At 46.1% G+C, this 21,712-nt stretch overlaps 1 protein-coding gene across 1 annotated transcript in view; it reads right to left on the reverse strand.

Annotated features, from left to right (window-relative positions):
- PYGL (glycogen phosphorylase L) overlaps window positions 1-21,712 on the reverse strand; it is a 41,817-nt gene that overhangs the window by 4,470 nt on the left and 15,635 nt on the right. Inside the window, exons 6-17 of the mRNA XM_065404246.1 lie at window positions 17,936-18,067; window positions 15,979-16,090; window positions 15,490-15,572; window positions 13,431-13,574; window positions 13,055-13,147; window positions 6,215-6,361; window positions 3,560-3,723; window positions 2,871-2,985; window positions 1,268-1,369; window positions 1,034-1,181; window positions 845-903; window positions 280-421 (exon numbers count right to left, since the gene is read on the reverse strand). Coding sequence (XP_065260318.1) covers window positions 280-421; window positions 845-903; window positions 1,034-1,181; window positions 1,268-1,369; window positions 2,871-2,985; window positions 3,560-3,723; window positions 6,215-6,361; window positions 13,055-13,147; window positions 13,431-13,574; window positions 15,490-15,572; window positions 15,979-16,090; window positions 17,936-18,067 — 1,441 coding nt within the window. The remainder of the gene's footprint in view (window positions 1-279; window positions 422-844; window positions 904-1,033; window positions 1,182-1,267; window positions 1,370-2,870; window positions 2,986-3,559; window positions 3,724-6,214; window positions 6,362-13,054; window positions 13,148-13,430; window positions 13,575-15,489; window positions 15,573-15,978; window positions 16,091-17,935; window positions 18,068-21,712) is intronic.

Raw genomic sequence — 21,712 nt, forward strand, 5'->3', positions numbered from 1 at the left:
AAAAGCATTAAAGTAGTAGCTTGACAATCCAGGTAATAAAGTGGAAGAACAGACCCCCAACACTCGCTCACTCTGAAAGGGAAACTGCTGTTAACCCTACCAGCCGTGCTTTGGCTCGTGGGTCTACATATAAGCATCAGTGTGTACAAGCTCTAAGTAGGGAAGAAAAATCTTAACTGCACCCAATTAGATAGGCAGCTTTATTGTAATGGCAGTTATGTCATCCTCCAAACCATACTGCATGTGCAGCCTCTACCACGGCTCTGTACAGCACGTTACCTTTTTCAGCCAGGGACACTCGGTAGTTCTCCAGAAAGATGACTTTCAACTTGTTTCCAACCACAGGGTCATTGTTCACCACATGACCCACAGCTGTAATGAGTCTGATGATCATTTTAGCCATGTAGTATCCTGGAGCAGCCTAGAAAAGAGCCACAAGCTAAGGCTGTTAACTGTACACACATTCTTTGACTGCCATTTTGCTCACACAGCTAGTTTGGTGGAACACCCTATTATTTTTGTTACCCCCTGTCTTTTTCCCCTCCACACCCCAGCCTGCTTGTTTCTTGTGTCCACCTGTTATCTTGTCATTTCGACTGTAAACTCTCTTGGGCAGGGACCGTCCATTATTCTGTTTGTGCTTTGCCAAGTTCAGTGGGGCTCTGACTTGGCTGAATCCTTTCAGATGCTACCACAAAAGGCAGATTTTTCCAAGAGTGAAAATCCCATTGAAAGTCAGTGGGACTTTTATGCTCCTAAATCCCTTAAGTGCTTTTGAAAGCACTCCCCCATAAAGTGTCAAACCACCACCACCCTTAAACAAAGGCCAGTGGGATTAACTTACTTTGCCTCCAATAATAACTGTCCTAGGCACAAATGGCTTCATAGGATCTCTCTTTATGCCTAAAAGAAAAAGGAAATGCGAAATTACCTAACATTTTCAGTACAGGTGTTGCCGTCTTCAGTACCTATCAGTGCATGCCCGGGTCAGATTGTCTCCTTCAGAAAGGCAGACACCGGGTGAGTGACTTACGGTTGTACATGGTGATAATGTGCAGGCAGTTCATGAGCTGACGCTTGTATTCATGGATTCTCTTCACATGCACATCAAACATGGAGGAAGGGTTAATCTTCACTTTGTATTCCTTCTCCAAGAACTGGGCAAACTTGACTTTATTCTCCTGCGGAGCAGTTCAAAGAGGCATTATTGCACACCACCGAGTTCACACCAGCCCATGGCTCGTCCAGAGATTCCCTAATCCCTTACCTGTTTCACTTTGGAAATCTCCCGAATGAAGATATCGTCATTAACAAACTTATGCAGCTTTATCAGCTGACTTAGATCTTTCACATAGTCCTCTCCTATTTTCTGTAATAATAAATAATAATAAAATAATAATAATAATTAATGGAGATATCCCATCTCCTAGAACTGGAAGGGACCTTGAAAGGTCATCGAATCCAGCCCCCTGCCTTCACTAGCAGGACCAAGTACTGATTTTTGCCCCAGACCCCAAGTGGCCCCCTCAAGGATTGAACTCACAACCCTTGGTTTAGCAGGCCAATGCTCAAACCACTGAGCTATCATTCAATTATTTATATGAATGTAAATAATTAAATACATTCATCTCTACAGTTCCTGATTAGCCTTTTTACACAGGTGCTGCAAATTTAGCTCAGTCCATGCAGACATATACAGAACACATGGTATTCTAACTTCCAGAGGAATCAATATTTTCTAAAGGCAGCACTTTTGTTCAAGAAATTTTAACTCAACAGGCTGAAAACTAAAATGACAAACAAGGTTTGAAAAAGGTTGGCCAATTATAAATTGAAGGAGTTAGAGGTCCAAGGTCAACCCCCACCCCCTTTCCTCAAATCCCTCTCCCGCAGACAGTTTCAAAACACATTTGCCAACTTGGCTTCACTAGCAATGTGGTCAAGAGCCTAGGATCTGGGCTTGAGTGGTTTGGGATTTTGGACTCTCCTAACTAGGGCTTATTCCAATAGGTCCCTGCTCCTAAGAGGTCCCTCCAAAAATGGGAGTTAAAAGGCAGAGCCTCAGACATTTTTGAATGCTGGGCTTGTCAATCTGTAGCAGTATTTTGAAAGGCACAGCTATTGTTTTATTCCCTTTGGGGAAAGTGTACTGGGGCACAAGTCCTGTGCATGTCCTTCTACCACCTACAAAGAGAAAAGGAGTAAGAAACCCAATGTAGTTTTCAATTCTCCAAAGCTCCTAACGTAAAAAAAAAAAAAAAACTTAAGGATTTTTAAAAAACAAAAACAAAACCACCCACTTTCACTGCTCACTCTGGCTGCAGCATTCGAGAACAAGGTGGGTGCACCCTGCAAACACTCACTCTGGCTCACGGAGACTCTATTGTTACGGGGGGGGGGGGGGGGGGGGGGAGGAATACTCTCAAAGAGAAACACAGGAACCCTCTTGATAGCATCTCATGAGATGGGGGACCAGTATTTTAAGCAGGCATTTGATGGCGTAAGGCAGTCTGGGCAGTTTTCCCAGCCAGGAGCCAGGCACGCTGAGAGAGATTTCAGGCCGGATGAGAGGAGGGGGGACAGGGTGATCAGCATGTGGAACTGGAGTGGAGCTGCTGCTTTTTCTTTTATTTCCAGCTCTTGGATCTAGTGCTGCCCCATGGGGGATAGGGGTCGGTTTCCCCCAAGACACAGTCATCACTGATGCAGAGGCATCCAGCTGCCGCGTTCAGTGAGGATGCAGAGAGCATTCCCAAAGCAGTGTCTCACTTGCAGAAAGAGCTAGTTACCATTTTAACACATTGCATTGTGCCCCAGCCCTGTTTCCCACATGCTCCCAGGACATGTACATACAGAGGTGCTGTAGTTACCTCTGCTATGAGCTCTGCTAGTCCTGGGTTGCAAAGCAAGAGCCAGCGCCTGGGGGTGATTCCATTGGTCTTATTCTGAAACTTCTCTGGTTCCAGGTCAGCAAAGTCCTTGAATCTAGGACAATGACAAGGTAACTGTCTTATTCTGAAAGGCTATTCTTCCATGCTCAGTGCAAAGCCATTATCGGAGTGGGTATCAATGCATACAGGCAGCGTTGTCTAGTGTTTAGAGCACAAGATTAGGTGGCGGAAGATACCCATTGTCAGAGCTGGGGGTAGAATTTGTGACTCACTGCATGGCCCTCAGCTAGTCACTTACCGTCAGAATCTCACTTTCTGCACCATTAGAAGTGGGAGTTGCAGTGGTGGGGAATTAAGGGGAAAAAGGCTAATTTTACAGCCATTTCTATTACATTTATGAATGACTGTTAATGTAACAATTGCTAATCCTGGCTTGCTCTCGGCATCATTCGCAAATGCTTTGCACGCTTGCTCTGCACTGTGCGGATTTGATCCTGACTCAGACAAAGACACGATTTTCCATTTTCTAAGAATTTAACTTCGCTGTACTCCAATCTTAGTTTAGTCTGAAATCGTTACACTCAGGTTCACATCTTACTAAACAGGGTCAGGCACTGCTGTACTTTGCACTTCATCCATCAGCCACATTTATTGTTTTTCTAACTTACACCTGAGTCTTCACGATATCCGAGTGGATCTTTGCTACGCCATTAACAGCATGCGAGCCAATGATGCAGAGATGGGCCATGTTGATTCTCTTGACTCCTCCTTCCTCGATCAGGGACATTCTTCTCAGACGGTCAAGATCATTAGGAAACAGGGCTGTGACTTTCTGTGAGGTTGGAGATGGGATAAAGGCCAGTCAAATTCAATATCTATAACCAGGCATTAAGATCAGCTGCTCTCTGAGCCAGCAGAGGGAAAGCACACCCTCTGCCCAATAGCATCTGGGTTCTGGTCAATGCAAGGACTGCTGTATGGTAAAACCCAATCCTAGGAAGGTCTCTGGGGCCATCTGAAACCTTTGTAAAATTCGGGTTGATAAAGAACAGCTTCAGTTTTGATATGGGGATAGATCTAAATTTTGGGAAACAGATATGGGGTTCAGCTGCCTTCTGTTCAAATGCTGTCCAGATGACAAATTCAAAAATGTGCTGTAATGATTTTTAAGGAAAAAATCCACAGCAACTAGATCACGGATACATTAGAGCATCAATACGCTTAGTTACTCTACCACTCAATCAATCCCAAAATAATCAGCCAGCCCTGACTACAAATAAGAACAGTCACCTGTATGGGCCAGATGAAGCGTTTAACGGGCCTTGTTTAGGAATGGCTGCACTTTATCATCCTCTACATGAGTTATAACACCACCACCGCGTTCCAGGCAGTCAGGATGGCGGCACAAGTGAATTCTGCTTTGAGTTCTGTTGCTGCCTGTAGTGAGGGAGCTGCCCCACTCTGGCATGGAAGGGGTTAAAGCAAGCCAGAGAGGCTGCGCAGAGCCCCAGCCAATCATGGAAGGGCTTATTGAGAGCCAATCAGGGCCAAGCTGGGCCCTATAAGAAGGCTGCAGGGCAGTGAGGAGCACAGTCTCTCCCCAGGGCCGGCTCTACCATTTTTGCCGCCCCAAGCAAAAAAACAAAAAGACAGCTGCTCGGACTGCCGAAGCAAAAAAAAAAAAAAAAAAAAAAAAAGCGCCGCTCGGACTGTGCCGCCCCAAGAATGGACGGAATGCCGCCCCTTAGCATGTGCCGCCCCCAGCACGTGCTTCCTCCACTGGTGCCTGGAGCCGGCTCTTCTCTCCCTGGAGGGCAAAGCAAGAACTGGCTCTTAGAGAAGCACCTAAGACAGAGCAGGGCTGGGCAGGGTCAGCAGAGGCTGGGGGAGCTCCAGGCGGACAACTGCCAGACTGGGGCCCTGACACAAAGCAGCAGAGAAAGTGCTGGGGCAATGGGGAAGTGGCCCAGGGAAGCAGGCAGTAGAGGAGAGTTGGAGGGGGGCAGTAAGTGGCTGCTGCTGCTAGAGGGTCCCTGGGTCAGGGCCAAGAGTAGCAGGCAGGCCTGGGTCCCCCGCTTTCTCCCCCCAGTGATGAGTGGCTAAGCCAGACTGCAGTTTGCCCTTGGAGGAAGGGGCTAGACAGAGGACTACCGTGAGCCACTGAGGCAAGTGGTAGAACCAGAAGCTGCTGGTGTGTGTGTGTGTGTGTGTGTGTGTGTGTGTGTGTGTGTGTGTGTGTGTGTGTGTGTGTGTGTCACTGGAGCGGGCACAGCCGGAGGGCAGTGTCCAGAAGCGGACACCGCAGCCTGGGAGTGACGTGGGTCCGACTCTGAGGACGGTGGAGACCGAGAAAGTAACAGAGGGCGAGACAGCACTAGTGAAGATGCTCCGCTGAAAGAGCTAATTCCCAAACCAACCAGCAGGAGGCGCCGCGGTGGTGAGTCTGCCCTGTTACACTGCCATTCTAGCTGTTTTGTTCCTCTCCTCTCTCCTTCCCATCATTTACTGCATTTGAAGCCTTGTGAAGAGTTTGGATCATTGACATCTGCAAGTCCTTGTCTCTGCCCTCTCTGGTAAATCGAATACATTATCCGGTCTCCCCTGCTCCCACAAATAAATATTACATGTGTCGGGGCAAAGCACCTTTACCCATTGGCAAAGTGGTTTGATTCACCAGTTTTTCCTTTAGGAACCAATTTAGTGTTTGTGATTTCCCCCCCACACTCAACTTTCTTATAGGGCCACTGATACAGCATGATGCAAAAACAAACATTCCACGGGGGGTGGAGAGGGGAGGCGGGAATAGAGAGACCGATTTTGTTAATGTGCATCCTGGCTTGGATTCACATTTACGTTAAAGGCCCCTTTGTGCTGCCAGAGTGCAAAGAGGCCTTACTGTGCATGAGATTTAAGCCCTCCCTTGTTTATTTTACACTCCTGGGTCAGCCGCATCTTGTCTAGAGTGAGCTTAATATTTCAGGAGGAAAACAACTTGATGTTCCTCAGAGGGACTTCTCGTTAAAAATAGATAGATCAAACAACAGCCAGTCTGGGATAAAGAGCAAGCACAGAAAAGGATTGCCTGTGGTTTAGCCCAATCCTTATGTCAAGGACCCCCTTCTTTTCCCTACCCTCTGTTGAAAAAAATTAAGCACAGATCCCCACAGCCCCACATCCAGATTCCATGTCAGAGAGAAGCCAGTCCATTACAACCTCCATGCCCTGGCATAGCACAGAAAGATACCGGATGCTTCCTTTCCCCTCCCACAGCGGGATGCGTTCGGCACTCCAAGCAAGTGTCAGTTTCATTTCAAGTTACTTACGTCCAGATGCCTCTGGTTTATTTCGTAAATTATTTGCAGATGTCTCGGCAGCAGCTTCTCCACAAGGTCGACCGGCCAGCGCTCTAGAGCTTCAGGGAGCACCGTGTGGTTTGTGTAGGCGAAGGTCTGCTTGGTAATATCCCAGGCCTGGCATTGAATAGAGGGGGTTAACGGTTAAAAGAGTGAAGCCAAGGACACCTCAAACCTGTACAACACCCACATGCTACCCACTCTGACAAAGCTTTACTCAGGCCCAGTCCTGGGATACATATGGTCCTCTCACTAGGTGGAGGTAGGGGTGTATGTGCTTTAATCTCTGCAGCCTGGCCTACACTAGAACGTTAAATCAGTTTAACTACATCGCTCAGGGGTGTGAAAAATCCACACCTCTGAGTGGTAGAGTTAAGCGGATCTAACCCTCCTCCCCCCCCCGCCCCCCCCCCCCCCCATGTAGACAGACCCCTCTCAGGGAGGTGGATTAAATACAGCGACAGGAGAACCCCTCCCATTGGCTACACTGAAGCACTACAGTGGTGCAGCTGCAGCAGTAGCATTTCAAGTGTAGACAAGCCCTATATGTGCATTCGCCATCTGTAAAATGGGGATGATGCCCCCTCCTGTGTCTCCTCTCTGTAAATGGTCAGCTCTTACTAGGTAAATGTACACCACCTAGCACAACAGGGCTATGTTCTCGTTTGGGGTCTCTTGGATGACACACCAATAAACAACTTGTCAATCTATGCTGGTCACTCCAATTGTCTCTCTTCATGACCTATGATGAAACAGGCCTATCTGACAAGCAAGAACATTGTTGAACAAAGGGAAATTCAGTTCCGTGCAATACACCTATACGCTTCCAGCAGGAAGACTCATTTTGCGGATCCTTAATGCTATGCTTGTTTCTTTCAGATAAGAAGAAACAGGCTTTTTAAAACAAACTCCCATGAATTCTGATATGGAATGGTGAACTTTTTTTAAGTTGGAATTTTATTAAACTCCTATATAAGAGAGAGTTCCAGATTGTACTGGTCAAACAGAACATTACAGTCTGTGGCTGCTAGTTATTGGTTCCATAAATCCTAGCTTAGTTACTGTTTTAAAGATGCAGATTATTGATGAAGTTGTTCTAGACCAGTGGTCTCCAAAATGGGGTGCGCAAGAGGATCCTTCGGGGTGCGTGGCAGGAGCAGCGCCGCTTTGGCAGTCCGGGTGGCTTTTTTTTTTTTTTGGCGCGCTTGGGGCGGCAAAAATGGTAGAGCTGGCCCTGTGGCGCGGCAGGGGGTGCGTGCTCAAAATTTTTTTACTGATAGGGGTGCGCGATCAAAAAAAGTAGAGCAGTGGTCTCCAAAGACAGCTGCAGTTCCATATCCTGCCTGAGAAAGTTAGTGTGTCCTAATAGCCACTTTTAACTACTAATTTTATCTAAGAAGTTTTAGCAGGTTTACAAATCCTTGCCACAAATATCAGACAATCATTACAATGAGCCTTTGTTTAGAGAAGCATACAGTACTATAGTCGTCAGCTGTCTCTATTTAACAGGCTGTTACCATATTATAGAATGAGCATCTTTGCATAGATGGCTTTGTACTGCACAGGAAAGGATTCAGTTTCCAAATGTTTGGTAGTCAGTTAGCTTACAAGTGCCACAAGAGAAGTGGTCGGAAGAGTACGTATAAAGAATACACACATCGGTGAACATCTGACTGGCATGTGTGCCACACCCACTGAGCAAGCGCAGTGTGAGGATTTGTGTATGCACTTGTGCATATGCAACCCAACTTGTGCATATTTTTTATATATATATAAAAATAAAGGTATATCTATATCTATAGATCTGATGTTGACACATGCAAAAGTGTTAGACTCTTGAAAATGTAGGGCTACTACCTCTTCAGTAGTAATTTATTTTATTGATTTCTGAACAGATCCATTCTTTTATAGCAGAAACCTTACGCTTTTGCGAACAGGGGCTGCTAACAGGGAGTTTCGCAAGGGAGTTCTCCAGGTGAAGGAGGAGCAATACGGCACCCTTGGGGTAAGTGACTGTCTGTAGTGTGTGTTTGGGGGTTACTTGCTGTGTGCTGAGCTTGTGTTTGTCAGTCTGTTTGTTTGAAGGACCGTGTGCTGTGGCTGGCAGTTGGAAGCTGTGAGCTTCAAAGGAAGGTCTGAAAGTTTGAAGCCTCTGGTAATTGGCTGAGCCTTAATCAGTGGGCGGGGCATTCACACAGGCCAGGGCTTTATAAAGCAGCGCACAAGCGACCAGGGGTTGCTAACAGGGAGTTTCGCAAGGGAGTTGGGAAGGAGCGGGGGTCCCTTGCCGGTTCTGTCTGTTTCCCTTTATTCCCCTTAAAACCTATAAACCAAACTACATTCAAAACTTCTTGCTTAAACCACCCTTTCAGCAGACAGGGGGCTGCAGACAGGGGAGTTTGAGAGGGAGTTTGACAGAGGGAGGCTTACCCGCAACACCTGTGCCAGCACTGCTTCTGTCTCCTCCACCTGCGCCTGTAGCCAGACAGAGTGCCTGAGCATGGATGCTTCTACCCAGATCCTGGTGTGGTTTTGCAGAGACTGTAACTTGCAATTTCCACTTACTGATATCCAGGCTGGGGGGGGCGGGGGGGGGACGGGGACGACACCATCCAACGTGAAAGGTGCCTACTGGTGGAATCTCTCAGGCAGCAGTTGGGAGAGCTACAGGAGGAGGTGGCTAGGTTGAAGAGCAGCCGAATCCATGAGCAATTCCTGGACAGTTCCATGTGGAGACAGCTGAGGTAGCTGTCCCAGTACACAGGACTGCTGATAAACCACTGGTGGAGAAGGAGATGGCTCAGGGTGGACACTGGCAGCTGGTTACTTCTGGCAGCAGGCAGTGCTCCACCCCTGATCCGAACCCTCCCGCTGTGGTAATAGGTAACTGTTATGCTCTTCTTGATACAGGAAAGAAGGAATCACCCCCTACAGTAAAGGAGGAGAAGCCTCATACCCCTAAGGCTGGGAGGTCTGCTGCCACCACTGCGAATAGGAAACTTAGGGTAGTGGTGGTTGGAGACTCTCTGCTGAGGGGGATGGAGGCGCCCATCTGTTGCCCTGACATTTCATCTCGGGAGGTATGCTGCCTGTCGGGGGCCCGTATCCAAAATATTACGGAGGCATTGTTGAGGATTATCCAGCCCTCTGACTACTACCCCATGCTACTCATCCATGTGGGCACAAATGATACTGCGAGGTGTGACACTGAGCAGATCAAGAGTGACTACAGGGCTCTGGGAGTACGGGTGAAGGAGTTTGGAGCGCAGGTGGTATTCTCTTCGATTCTTCCTGTCAAAGGTAGGGGCCCGGGCAGAGACAGATGCATCATGGAGGTGAATGCTTGGCTGCGAAGATGGTGTCGCCAGGAGGGCTTTGGCTTCCTCTTCCTCGACCACGGGATGCTATTCGAGGAAGGACTGCTAGGCAGAGATGGCGTTCACTTTTCGAGGAGGGGAAAGATCCTATTTGGACACAGACTGGCTAACCTAGTGAGGAGGGCTTTAAACTAGGTTCGATGGGGACAGGTGAGCAAAGCCCATGGGTAAGTGGAGAACATGGAGACGGGTCGGAAACAAGAGGGAGCGTGGGCTATAATGGCAGAGAGAAAGGAGGGTCAGGGCAAAACTGGGAGGCAAGATCAAACCAGTATCTTAGATGCCTATATACAAATGCGAGAAGTATGGGTAATAAGCAGGAAGAACTGGAAGTGCTAATAAATAAATACAACTATGACATTGTTGGCATCACTGAAAACTTGGTGGGATAATACACATGATTGGAATGTTGGTGTGGATGGGTACAGCTTGCTCAGGAAGGATAGACAAGGGAAAAAGGGAGCAGGTGTTGCCTTATATATTAAAAATGTACACACTTGGACTGAGGTGGAGATGGACATAGGAGACGGAAGTGTTGAGAGTCTCTGGGTTAGGCTAAAAGGGGTAAAAAACAAGGGTGATGTCATGCTAGGAGTCTACTACAGGCCACCTAACCAGGTGGAAGAGGTGGATGAGGCTTTTTTTAAACAACTAACAAAATCAGCCAAAGCCCAAGATTTGGTGGTGATGGGGGACTTCAACTATCCAAATATATGTTGGGAAAAATAACACAGCAGGGCACAAACTATCCAACAAATTCTTGGACTGCATTGCAGACAACTTTTTATTTCAGAAGGTTGAAAAAGCTACTAGGGGGGAAGCTGTTCTAGACTTGATTTTAACAAATAGGGAGGAACTCATTGAGAATTTGAAAGTAGAAGGCAGCTTGTGTGAAAGTGATCATGAAATCATAGAGTTTACAATTCTAAGGAAGGGGAGAAGGGAGTACAGCAAAATAGAGACAATGGATTTCAGGAAGGCGGATTTTGGTAAGATCAGAGAGCTGATAGGTAAGGTCCCATGGAAATCAAGCCTGAGGGGAAAAACAACTGAGGAGAGTTGGCAGTTTTTCAAAAGGATACTATTAAGGGCCCAAAAGCAAGCTGTTCCGCTGGTTAGGAAAGATAGAAAATGTGGCAAAAGACCACCTTGGCTTAACCACGAGATCTTGCATGATCTAAAAAATAAAAAGGAGTCATACAAAAAATGGAAACTAGGACAGATTACAAAGGATGAATATAGGCAAACAACACAGGAATGCAGGGGCAAGATTAGAAAGGCAAAGGCACAAAATGAGCTCAAACTAGCTACAGGAATAAAGGGAAACAAGACGACTTTATCAATACATTAGAAGCAAGAGGAAGACCAAAGACAGGGTAGGCCCACTGCTTAGTGAAGAGGGAGAAACAGTAACAGGAAACTTGGAAATGGCAGAGATGCTTAATGACTTCTTTGTTTCGGTCTTCACCGAGAAGTCTGAAGGAATGCCTAACATAGTGAATGCTAATGGGAAGGGGGTAGGTTTAGCAGATAAAATAAAAAAAGAACAAGTTAAAAATCACTTAGAAAAGTTAGATGCCTGCAAGTCACCAGGGCCTGATGAAATGCATCCTAGAATACTCAAGGAGCTAATAGAGGAGGTATCTGAGCCTCTAGCGATTATCTTTGGAAAATCATGGGAGACGGGAGAGATTCCAGAAGACTGGAAAAGGGCAAATATAGTGCCCATCTATAAAAAGGGAAATAAAAACAACCCAGGAAACTACAGACCAGTTAGTTTAACTTCTGTGCCAGGGAAGATAATGGAGCAAGTAATTAAGGAAATCATCTGCAAACACTTGGAAGGTGGTAAGGTGTTAGGGAACAGCCAGCATGGATTTGTAAAGAACAAATCATGTCAAACCAATCTGATAGCTTTCTTCGATAGGATAACGAGTCTTGTGGATAAGGGAGAAGCTGTGGATGTGGTATACCTAGACTTTAGTAAGGCATTTGATATGGTCTCGCATGATATTCTTATCGATAAACTAGGCAAATACAATTTAGATGGGGCTACTATAAGGTGAGTGCATAACTGGCTGGATAACCGTACTCAGAGAGTTGTTATTAATGGTTCCCAATCCTGCTGGAAAGGCATAACGAGTGGGGTTCCGCAGGGGTCTGTTTTGGGCTCTGTTCAATATCTTCATTAACGACTTAGATATTGGCGTAGAAAGTACGCTTATTAAGTTTGCAGATGATACCAAACTAGGAGGGATTGCAACTGCTTTGGAGGATAGGGTCATAATTCAAAATGATCTGGACAAATTGGAGAAATGGTCTGAGGTAAACAGGATGAAGTTTAGCAAAGACAAATGCAAAGTGCTCCACTTAGGAAGGAAAAATCAGTTTCACACATACAGAATGGGAAGAGACTGTCTAGGAAGGAGTACGGCAGAAAGGGATCTAGGGGTTATAGTGGACCACAAGCTAAATATGAGTCAACAGTGTGATGCTGTTGCAAAACAAACAAACAAACAAAAAAGCAAACATGATTCTGGGATGTGTTAACAGGTGTGTTGTGAGCAAGACACGAGAAGTCATTCTTCCGCTCTACTCTGCGCAGGTTAGGCCTCAACTGGAGTAGTGTGTCCAGTTCTGGGCACCGCATTTCAAGAAAGATGTGGAGAAATTGGAGAGGGTCCAGAGAAGAGCAACAAGAATGATTAAAGGTCTTGAGAACATGACCTATGAAGAAAGGCTGAAAGAATTGGGTTTGTTTAGTTTGGAAAAGAGAAGACAGAGGGGACATGATAGCAGTTTTCAGGTATCTAAAAGGGTGTCATAAGGAGGAGGGAGAAAACTTGTTCACCTTAGTCTCTAAGGACAGAACAAGAAGCAATGGGCTTAAACTGCAGCAAGGGAGGTTTAGGTTGGACATTAGGAAAAAGTTCCTAACTGTCAGGGTGGTTAAACACTGGAATAAATTGCCTAGGGAGGTTGTGGAATCTCCATCTCTGGAGATATTTAAGAGTAGGTTAGATAAATGTCTATCAGGGATGGTCTAGACAGTATTTAGTCCTGCCATGAGGGCAGGGGACTGGACTCGATGACCTCTCGAGGTCCCTTCCAGTCCTAGAATCTATGAATCTATAAAACGTTTTACAACTTAAAGATAAACTTGAAATACACAGTTACAAAATTGGCCTCCGTAAGTCCCTAAAGCTGTACTGACAAGGCCTGCTACCTATCACTTTCTTCAACTTTGTGGTCTTGATCACAGTTTAGCTAGATTACAGGGGTAAATCCAAGAAGCTTGTCAATATTATATATCATACACCATGAGAAAATTAAGGGATTATCTAGACAGTTGCTCTTTAGCAAGGCTATGTTTGCAACGTTTGGTATTCTCTGTCACAGGAAACAGAAAAAGCACAGAGATGATTTTCCAAACCTTAGTCCATGGCAGTTTTTCAATGTCCACAAAAACCCTCATCAATTCGGGAATGGCCAGTGCAGGATGAGTGTCATTCAGCTGTATCGCTACCTATAAAAATAATACAAAATTCAAGCAACCAAACCTGTAATCCTTCAGTTTGCCTCTCAGCTAACTGCTTCGAGACACATCAAATGTGCTATCTTTCCACGAATTTGTTCCCTCCATTGAAGCTGGGTGGTTTGAAAGCGAGTTCTTAGTCTAGGAAATATCATATCAGATCCTGAGAGGACCACTTGGTCCTCACCACCAAAACATTTATGAGGAAGTGGAAAGCATGCTTTGAAACTCAATCATTACAGACTTCACTCGGCCATTATCCCGTGATGTTTACCTGATCTGGAAAAGAATCAAACATAGTTCGAACGCTTTCCGTGCTTCCAAATTTGGATGCTTTGAAACGTCGGATGATATCCTGGAGGGTGGCAGCCACAACAAAGTACTCCTGCTTCAGTCGCAACTCTTTGCCTTCGAAAAACTACAAGCAAGAACAGACAGGAATGCTACACAATCTGAACCTTTAAGGGACAGATGCAATACAAACAGGGCTGAATTCTCAGTTGGTTTGAGCTTAATTGATCTGGGTTGTTCTAACCTTACAGTGCTGTCTTGCTGAATACCATTTGTACTATGCGACAGAGTCTTGTGGCACCTTATAGACTAACAGAAGTATTGGAGCATAAGCTTTCGTGGGTGAATACCCACTTCATCAGATGCGTGTATTGGAGCATGTGTTTGATGAAGTCAGTATTCACCCACGAAAGCTCATGCTCCAATACTTCTGTTAGTCTATAAGGTGCCCCAGGACTCTGTCACTTTTTACAGATCCAGACTAACATGACTACCCCTCTGATACTTGACATTTGTACTATGCAACCCAGTCAAATTGACTGGTTTTAAAAGGACTTCTTCCTAGGTAATTTGCTCAAAAAAATAATTTTTTTTTTTTTAAAAGATGACATTACTTTTTGGTTTTGGTATTTCCCCAGCAGCATTTGCAACTTCAACATTGCAGCATTGTGCCAATGCAGAAGAATGAAAAACTGAACCTGACTAGAAAGAAGGAAGCTGTCCAGTTTGTTTTTCCTTACCTTCAGTGCGTGAAATCGCCAAAGGGAAAAGGAGAAAAGGACGAGAAGAAAGTTCATTTGTACGGATTCTTTTCAGTGTTATAATCCCCGCGATTGGTTTTAACCTGTAACTACTGACTCCTTGTGCTGAACTGAGGTGGGAAGTAACTCTTCACACTCCTAGGCGTACATGAGCAGGGCACCAGCATGCCTTACTTGGACAGCATGTCAAATCCCATCCCTACTTGAGCCAGTTCTCTGCTTTGAGGCAGTTAAAGGGAGTTCTGGCAATGAAACACATAGGAAGCCAAACAGATCTTAGGCCAACATTTTCAAAATCGGGTGCCTAATATTAGGCTTCAAAACAAAAGTGACCCAATACACACTAATAGCAAAGGAACAATGAATTTAACCTCATGCCATTTTTTGACCTTGGGTGAGTTCAGCTGGAGCATCATCAGCCTGACTGTTTTTGGATTTAAGGCTTTGTCTTCACTACCCACCGATCCGGCGGGTAGCAATCGGTTTTTCGGGGATCGACTTACCGCGTCTAGTGAAGCCGCGGTAAAATCGATCCCTGATCGCTCTGCCGTCGACTCCGGAAATCCACCTCGGCAAGAGGCGGCAGCGGAGTCGGCGGCAGCGGTCGACTTTCCCGCGTCCTCACCGCCAGGTAAGCCGACCTAAAATACGCAACTTCAGCTACGGTATTCACGTAGCTGAAGTTGCGTATCTTAGGTCGGACCCCCGCTGCAGTGTAGACCTAGCCTAAGAAGTATTCCTTAAACCGGATTTGTTGATTTCTCTCTTTAAAGGGCCTTGTCAGATCAAATTAGTCACAAAAATTCAGGGTTTATGAAAGACAGCCTTTTACAACATACATAACTTCATTTCTCTTTAAAATGTCGGGTGGTGTTTTCGAGTGCCCACGTGATTTAGGAGTACAAGTCACAGCCTTCAGTAGAACTTGTGCTCCTAAATTTCTTAGATGGTTTTAACCCCCCATTCCCCTTTGCAATGAATATTTTAAAATACTCCTCTGCAGTGTTTGGAACCCCAACATCGTATCAGGCTAACATAAGAAAACCATGAAGTGATGCTGATTGAAACTGCTCAATGTTCGCTGCCCACAGTGCATGGAGGTATTGTTCTTTTGTTGGTACGTTTCTGATATGCCCACTGCTCCAGTAGTCTGGCACTGAGAGCAGGAGTAATCTGTTGCCCTGTCTGGGCATGAGGAGGTTTTGCTTCAGCTAATTAGTCAAACTGGAACGAGCAACAGCCTCAAGCAGTGAAACCTTTAGCAGTTTTTGGATGACTTACGTTATCGTTCGGATAGAGGACACGTGATATGTTCTCAGCCAAATTTCTATCCAAGACGGCTTGAATGTAATCTCCAACGTTAACTACAAGGGAAGGGTTGAGTCAGTGCAAGCGCACATTGCACAAGAGGCTTGATGGGTTGCACACAGCTAAGAACAGTCAGAGGAATTACAGAAAGATGGGGGAATTGGACAATAAAGCAACACAAGCTTGACTGTCAAAACAGGTGAGTCAGGAGCAGGCCCGGTTACTGGGCTATTCAAACTGGATCCTTCCTCCTTGACTACCTCCCCCCACAGTAACTTCCATTTATAGATGGTTAAATAGTAAGTTCCAGTCCTTGTCCCAGCAGCATTCTATCATCCATGTCATTTCACTACTCTCCCTGGCAGCCCCCCTCCTCTTCCCCCCTCACTGCAAAGCATGCGATCGGCCTCAGATGTGGGGAGATTCAGACAGAAGCGAATACTTCACAGAAGAGGTACTCACAGTCTCGGAGGTTGAAGTCATTAGGTGCCCGAGCAGACCACAGCCTCATGGTGTTGACGGTGTTATTCATATATCCAGGCACAGGGGTATCGTAGGGCAAGGCAAGGACCACCTATTACACAGGGGTTACAGTATGACCTGTGGTGAGCCAGATTTGGAGGTCTTTTATAGAGGAGAGGCTGGAATTAAAGCGTGACTTCCTGCGATATTCCTACTATTCCCAGAAACACAGCACACCCTTAGATATGTCGGTCAAGGCTACACATGGGGCCTGACCAAAACCAAAACCAGCTGAAGTCAATAAAAGGATTCCCATTGACTTCAAAGAGCAATGGATCAGGCCCACGGAAAGCGTATGTTGAAACGACATGGAATTCAAAGCCCAATGGCGTCAGTAAGTGTCTTTCCACTGACTTCAACGGGCTGTGGATTGGGCCCTTAATAGTCTGTTTGTCACCACTAAGTATACAAATTATTTGTTGCTCAGAACATTTTTGGGATTCTCTTGCTAACTTAAAAAAACCTGAAAAGATTGCCATAACGATATCGTGCTTGAAATGCACAAAAACCTGTTAGAAATAGAGTTAGAAAAGCAAGTTATGGCTAACCAGGTTGAATACGGACAGCTCCTTAAAAGGGAGAATTTGCAATTAGGTCTCCAACTACAGCAATAGGAATCACTCATTTACACCTTAAAAGGGGGGGGTGTAGAATATATTCTAGAAATATGCTTGGGAACATTGCTCCCTGCCCTTATACACCCATTGCAACCATCTATATTTTGGAAAGTGCTAGAATGCTAATCAGCACTCATCCCCTCCAGCCTGCAAAGAGAAGTTGCTCAGACTTCGATCTGAAGATGGGGTGTCTGGGGAACCCCCAATTTCCCTGCCAGCTCCACACAGACAGATTGCACTGTCAGCACAGGACACTCCATATGGTATCTGTAGGCTGAGCAGTTACCAGCACGGAGGCCTGGTCAGAGGTTTGCCCATTACTAGCTCACTAGATATTTTGCCAGGGTTGTTTGTGCTCAGGGGTGAAGGTGAAGTTTTCATTCCCACTCCCAGTACTGGTATCAGCCCAGACTGCAAGGCCAGGGCTAGGAGGCACTTTAAAATGTTTGGTTAATTTCTTTACAAGGCCAGCCTTCGCTCAGCTGTGGTCTCTTAGATAATTATGGCTCGTTTCCTGTCAGCAACACGAATGTGCTGCATCTTGCAGACTTCTTTTCTGACCACAGTACAGAGCGTCAGTTCATTTCCGTGGACATAAACAGCTGAACAAATATGCTGAAGGACGCTATGAAAACACACAAGTAATAAAAGAACGCTACTTTACAACCTGCTGAATCTTACTAACTTCCTCCATTTCTACTAATTACATTAAGTAATAAGATTTTTTTTAACCTTCATGTAGAGCAGTTTCTAAAGAAATATCTTTCCCCACCTCCACTTCCCCCCAGACATCTACAGCTTCTTCATCTGGTGGCAGGCTGCCACCATATAATTGCCCCACTTTAAACTGGCCATTAAATGCAGGTGGGACGTTCAAAGCTCTGTGGCAGTTTCCACAGACTTTGTATTGAACTCGAAAGAGGATCCCAGGTTAAGGAGGGCCAAGAAGAGCTGCAATAGAATTCAGGCGTAATCACAGATCTGTTGCGTTGAGCTGCCTTGCAGTTTATGGAAGGAATAAGCCACCAAGATGGCGGTGCCACCTCAGATTTATCCCAGTTTATATCCTTCCTAAACAGACCACTCTACTGGCAAGCCACAGTGTCCCTTAAACAACAGCAAAGGAACGACAGGCATCAGTTTTCCTGCACTGGAACTGCGGGAAGTTTTCTTTCAGGATAAAATACTCAAAGTTTCTAGCTTATGGGGGAAAAAAAAGGATGCATTTCCTTCTTCGACAGCTCATGAGTGCCTGTGCACGACCCAGCTCACGTCAGTACCTGCGTATCGACCCACTTCAGTCCACTCTTGGTGTGTTCCACTCTTCCATAAAAGTGGACAGGCAGCATGTACTCGGGACGGGCTTTCTCCCAGGGGTTGCCGTGTCTAAGCCAGTCGTCGGCTTCTTCCACCTAGAAGGGGGATAGTTAAACAGAACCATTTTTACCCGCACCTTGTGCAAGGCGAAGCAAACGAACTAAATGCCACCGTTTGCACGAATGCAACAAGGAAACATTTGGGATTGAAGGTGTGATATTTTTAGGGCACGGAATAGAGCGTGTACATCCAAGTGTTTGGATTGAGTTGGAGGGCTCTTAGGGTATGTCTGGGCTGCAAAGAAAAACGCATGGTGCAGAGTCTCAGAGCCCGGGTCAACTGACTGGCTCGTGGGCCTCAGGCTGCAAGGCTAAAAACAGCAGCGTAGATGGCGCCTGGACTCAAACCCAGCGTGTGTGTGGGGGGAAGTCTTGGAGCCCAGGCACCTACTGCTGTTTTTAGCTCTGCAGACCCAGTCACACAAGCCCGAACCAACTGCCCTGGGCTCAGACTGTGCCCCGCAGGTTTCTCTTTGCTAGGAAGCCAGCCCACGAACGTAAAAGTGAATGGGAAGCGTATGAATAAGTTAGAGAAATCTAATAAGTGGACTCAGGGCTGTAATGGGTCAAAGACAACCAGAGAAAAATGCCTCAGTTCTTGCTTCCGATTTAGATACTGGGATGAGGCCTAAAGAGTACAGAGAATTGTGAAGAAGTTACTGAATCCTGGAAAGAATAGGGCTGCTTTTTTGTTCACTGATGGTTTTACCAATATTGAGCACAGTCCTAGGAAAACCCGGGGGGTGGGATGAGGGTGGGGATTTTTAAAAACATTCGTGCTTCAGATTATTCCTTGGAGCTGTGTGTTTCTCTCAGCATTTGATTCATTTCAGAATGGAACAAAAAAGGGTGTGTGTGTTTGTGTGTTATTTTCCAGTATTAACAGTGGAAGGCAACTCTGCATATCACTGGCCTACTGCCGAAAACTTAATATCAAGGGTAAGTAGACTCAATATATGCGGACAATTGGAACTCACTCATCTTTTATAGAAATAGGGCGTTTGCCACTGTGAAAGGGACATGGCAGTTGGGACTCAAAGAATTGGAAGACTAAGGGTACGTCTTCACTACCCGCCGTATCTGCTGGTAGCAATCGATTTATCCGGGATCGATATATCGCGTCTCGTTAAGACGTGATATATCGATCCCCGAACGCGCTCACCGTCGACTCCGGAACTCCACCAGAGCGAGCGGCGGTAGCGCAGTCGACGGGGGAGCCGCGGCCGTCGATCCCGCGCCGTCTGGACCCCAGGTAATTCGATCCAAGATACTTCGACTTCAGCTACGCTATTCATGTAACTGAAGTTGCGTATCTTGGATCGATTTCCCCCCCCCCCCCCATTGTAGACCAGCCCTAAGGATATGTCTACACTGGAAACCTCGAAGCGCTGCCGTGGGAACGCTCCCGTGGCAGCGCTTTGAAGTGCAAGTGTGGTCGCGTGCTCCTGGTAATACACCTCCACGAGGGGATTCACTCCGAGCGCTGGGAGCCTGTCTACACGAGCGCTTTAAAGCGCTCAGACTTGCTGCGCTCAGGGGGGTGATTTTTCACACCCCATAGCTAGCAAGTTAGAGCACTATAAAATGTAAGTGTAGACATACCCTGAATTATGCCAGTGTAGTCTCTACACTGTCTTTGTACCTCTGCTAACCTGGGACATGAGAGAAGAGGAAGGGAAGTAGCAGCTATTTTTACATTTTATTTTGGTAAAAAATGTTTAATATGGGGACGGGGGGGACTTTTACCCCTCCCCCCCTCATCTCTTAATTGAAGCAAACTCTGGGCAACAGCAATACGTCTATGCTGCAGACAACTACCTTAAACACTACAATGCACTAAGGTAATGCAGTATATGGTGGTTATATCAACTGCACATTTCACAGTGTCATCAGACCCTTCCCTGCTGCGCTGCAGAAGAGCAAATGTTCTCTCTCACCCCATGGCTGGAGCAAAAGGTCTGGTTGGTCATTCTGTCACATCATGCAAAAGACAAGGGAGCAGAAGTCTTCTACTTAATCTGATCCTCAGCCTGATTAGGTGTCAGTTTTGGTCAGTAAGACAAGAGAGCTACAATCTAATTGTATTATTACCAGTGGCTTTTGCTATTACCCCTCTTCTATACCCTTATCTCTAGCCGTGTAACAAGGTCAGACAGCGCTAGGTCACAGGAGCTCAGTGGCACAGGATGCAGGAAGCAAATAGATACCCATGGACCTGTTGAAGATGAAGGGCAATAAGGGGGATAACTTTGGACAAATCTGGGGGAGGCTCTGGCCATGCACTGACTGGCATCTAGGGGACTCTGGATTTATCGTCTTATGTGGACACTCCTGGTTTGCTTCACTTCCCCCTCAACTATTGCATTCTTATTTTCCAGTCTACTTCTCCCTTCTGCAGCACTTTCTAGATAATACAGGGTTTGGCAAGCATTCTATAAGGCCATGTCTATAGTTACAGCTGCACCGCATGTGGCGAAGATGCTCTTTGCCAGTGGTTCTCTCGCCGATGTGCCGGTGTAATTTATGTCGCTCAGTGGGGTGGAATATTCACACCCGAGTGACATAAGTTTTTCTGGTATAGGCTGTAGCGCAGACATAGCCTAATTAAATGATCAACAAAGACACACACCCCATGCATGATTCCTTAACACATAAGAGGGAGCACTTAACGCATGGGGCAGAGAGTTCTCTTAGGGCTCATCTACACTTAAGATGCTCCAGCGGTGCCGCTGCAGCGCTCCAGCGAAGATGCTCCCTACGCCAATGGGAATAATCCACCTCCCTGAGAGGCAGTAGCTAGGTCGACAGGAGAATTCTCCTGTTGACTTTGCGGTAACTACACTGGGGGTTAGGTTGGTTTAACTGTGTCGCTCAGGGGTGTCCTTTTTTCACACCCGAGCAACCTAGTTATACCGACCCAATATCCTAGGTGCAGACCTTAGGCACCCATCTTTCATCGAAAGCCAGTGGAAAGAGGACCTCCATCTCCCATTTATGCCTTTGATAAACGCCTAAAAAGTTATGACTAAGCAGATCCTCAGCACACACCCTGCCTCTTGGCCCTCCCATGGGTCATACTTCAAAGGAAGCCCTCCCAAGAGGTCCCCATCTTAGAAAGCCCTAAATTAAAGGGGTGCTGCAGCCATGGACAGTAAAGGACACTCCAGTGCCACGTTCCAGTACCAGATAACCTGTTGACCAGTCTCTGCTTATACACACCAGATGGGATCATCAGAAGACCCTTTAATACTCAGCCAGATATGGCTGAGGTTTGTTTAAATACAGTATTTTACACACAGTGCCTCCTAGTGGCTGAACCGTTTTATACTTTAGCATTCCATTCCCTCTCCTCCAAGTTCTACGTTCCTACCGTTTACACTTTTAAACCTCAAAGACAGCGAGATAGTCTGTTCAATGTATCAGTCCGTTAACGGTCTCTAAATCGTACTGTTTTCTAATCACATGGCCTGAATGTGTAACATGGTCATCAGGCTGTCCATTAGTTACAACGACTGACTGCGGTTCACTTGGAATCCTTGAGTGTTGTTTTTTGTTCTGCATCGGCCATCTGTAGAGTATGTTCCTCAACAATCAACAGAACAAACCATAGAAGAAGTTGACAGTTTCTGTTGAACTCTTCATTGTTGTTCTCAATCACATGATCTGGGTACAAAATTCTCT

This window comes from Emys orbicularis, chromosome 4, assembly GCF_028017835.1.
Source record: "Emys orbicularis isolate rEmyOrb1 chromosome 4, rEmyOrb1.hap1, whole genome shotgun sequence".
NCBI lineage: Eukaryota > Metazoa > Chordata > Testudines > Emydidae > Emys > Emys orbicularis.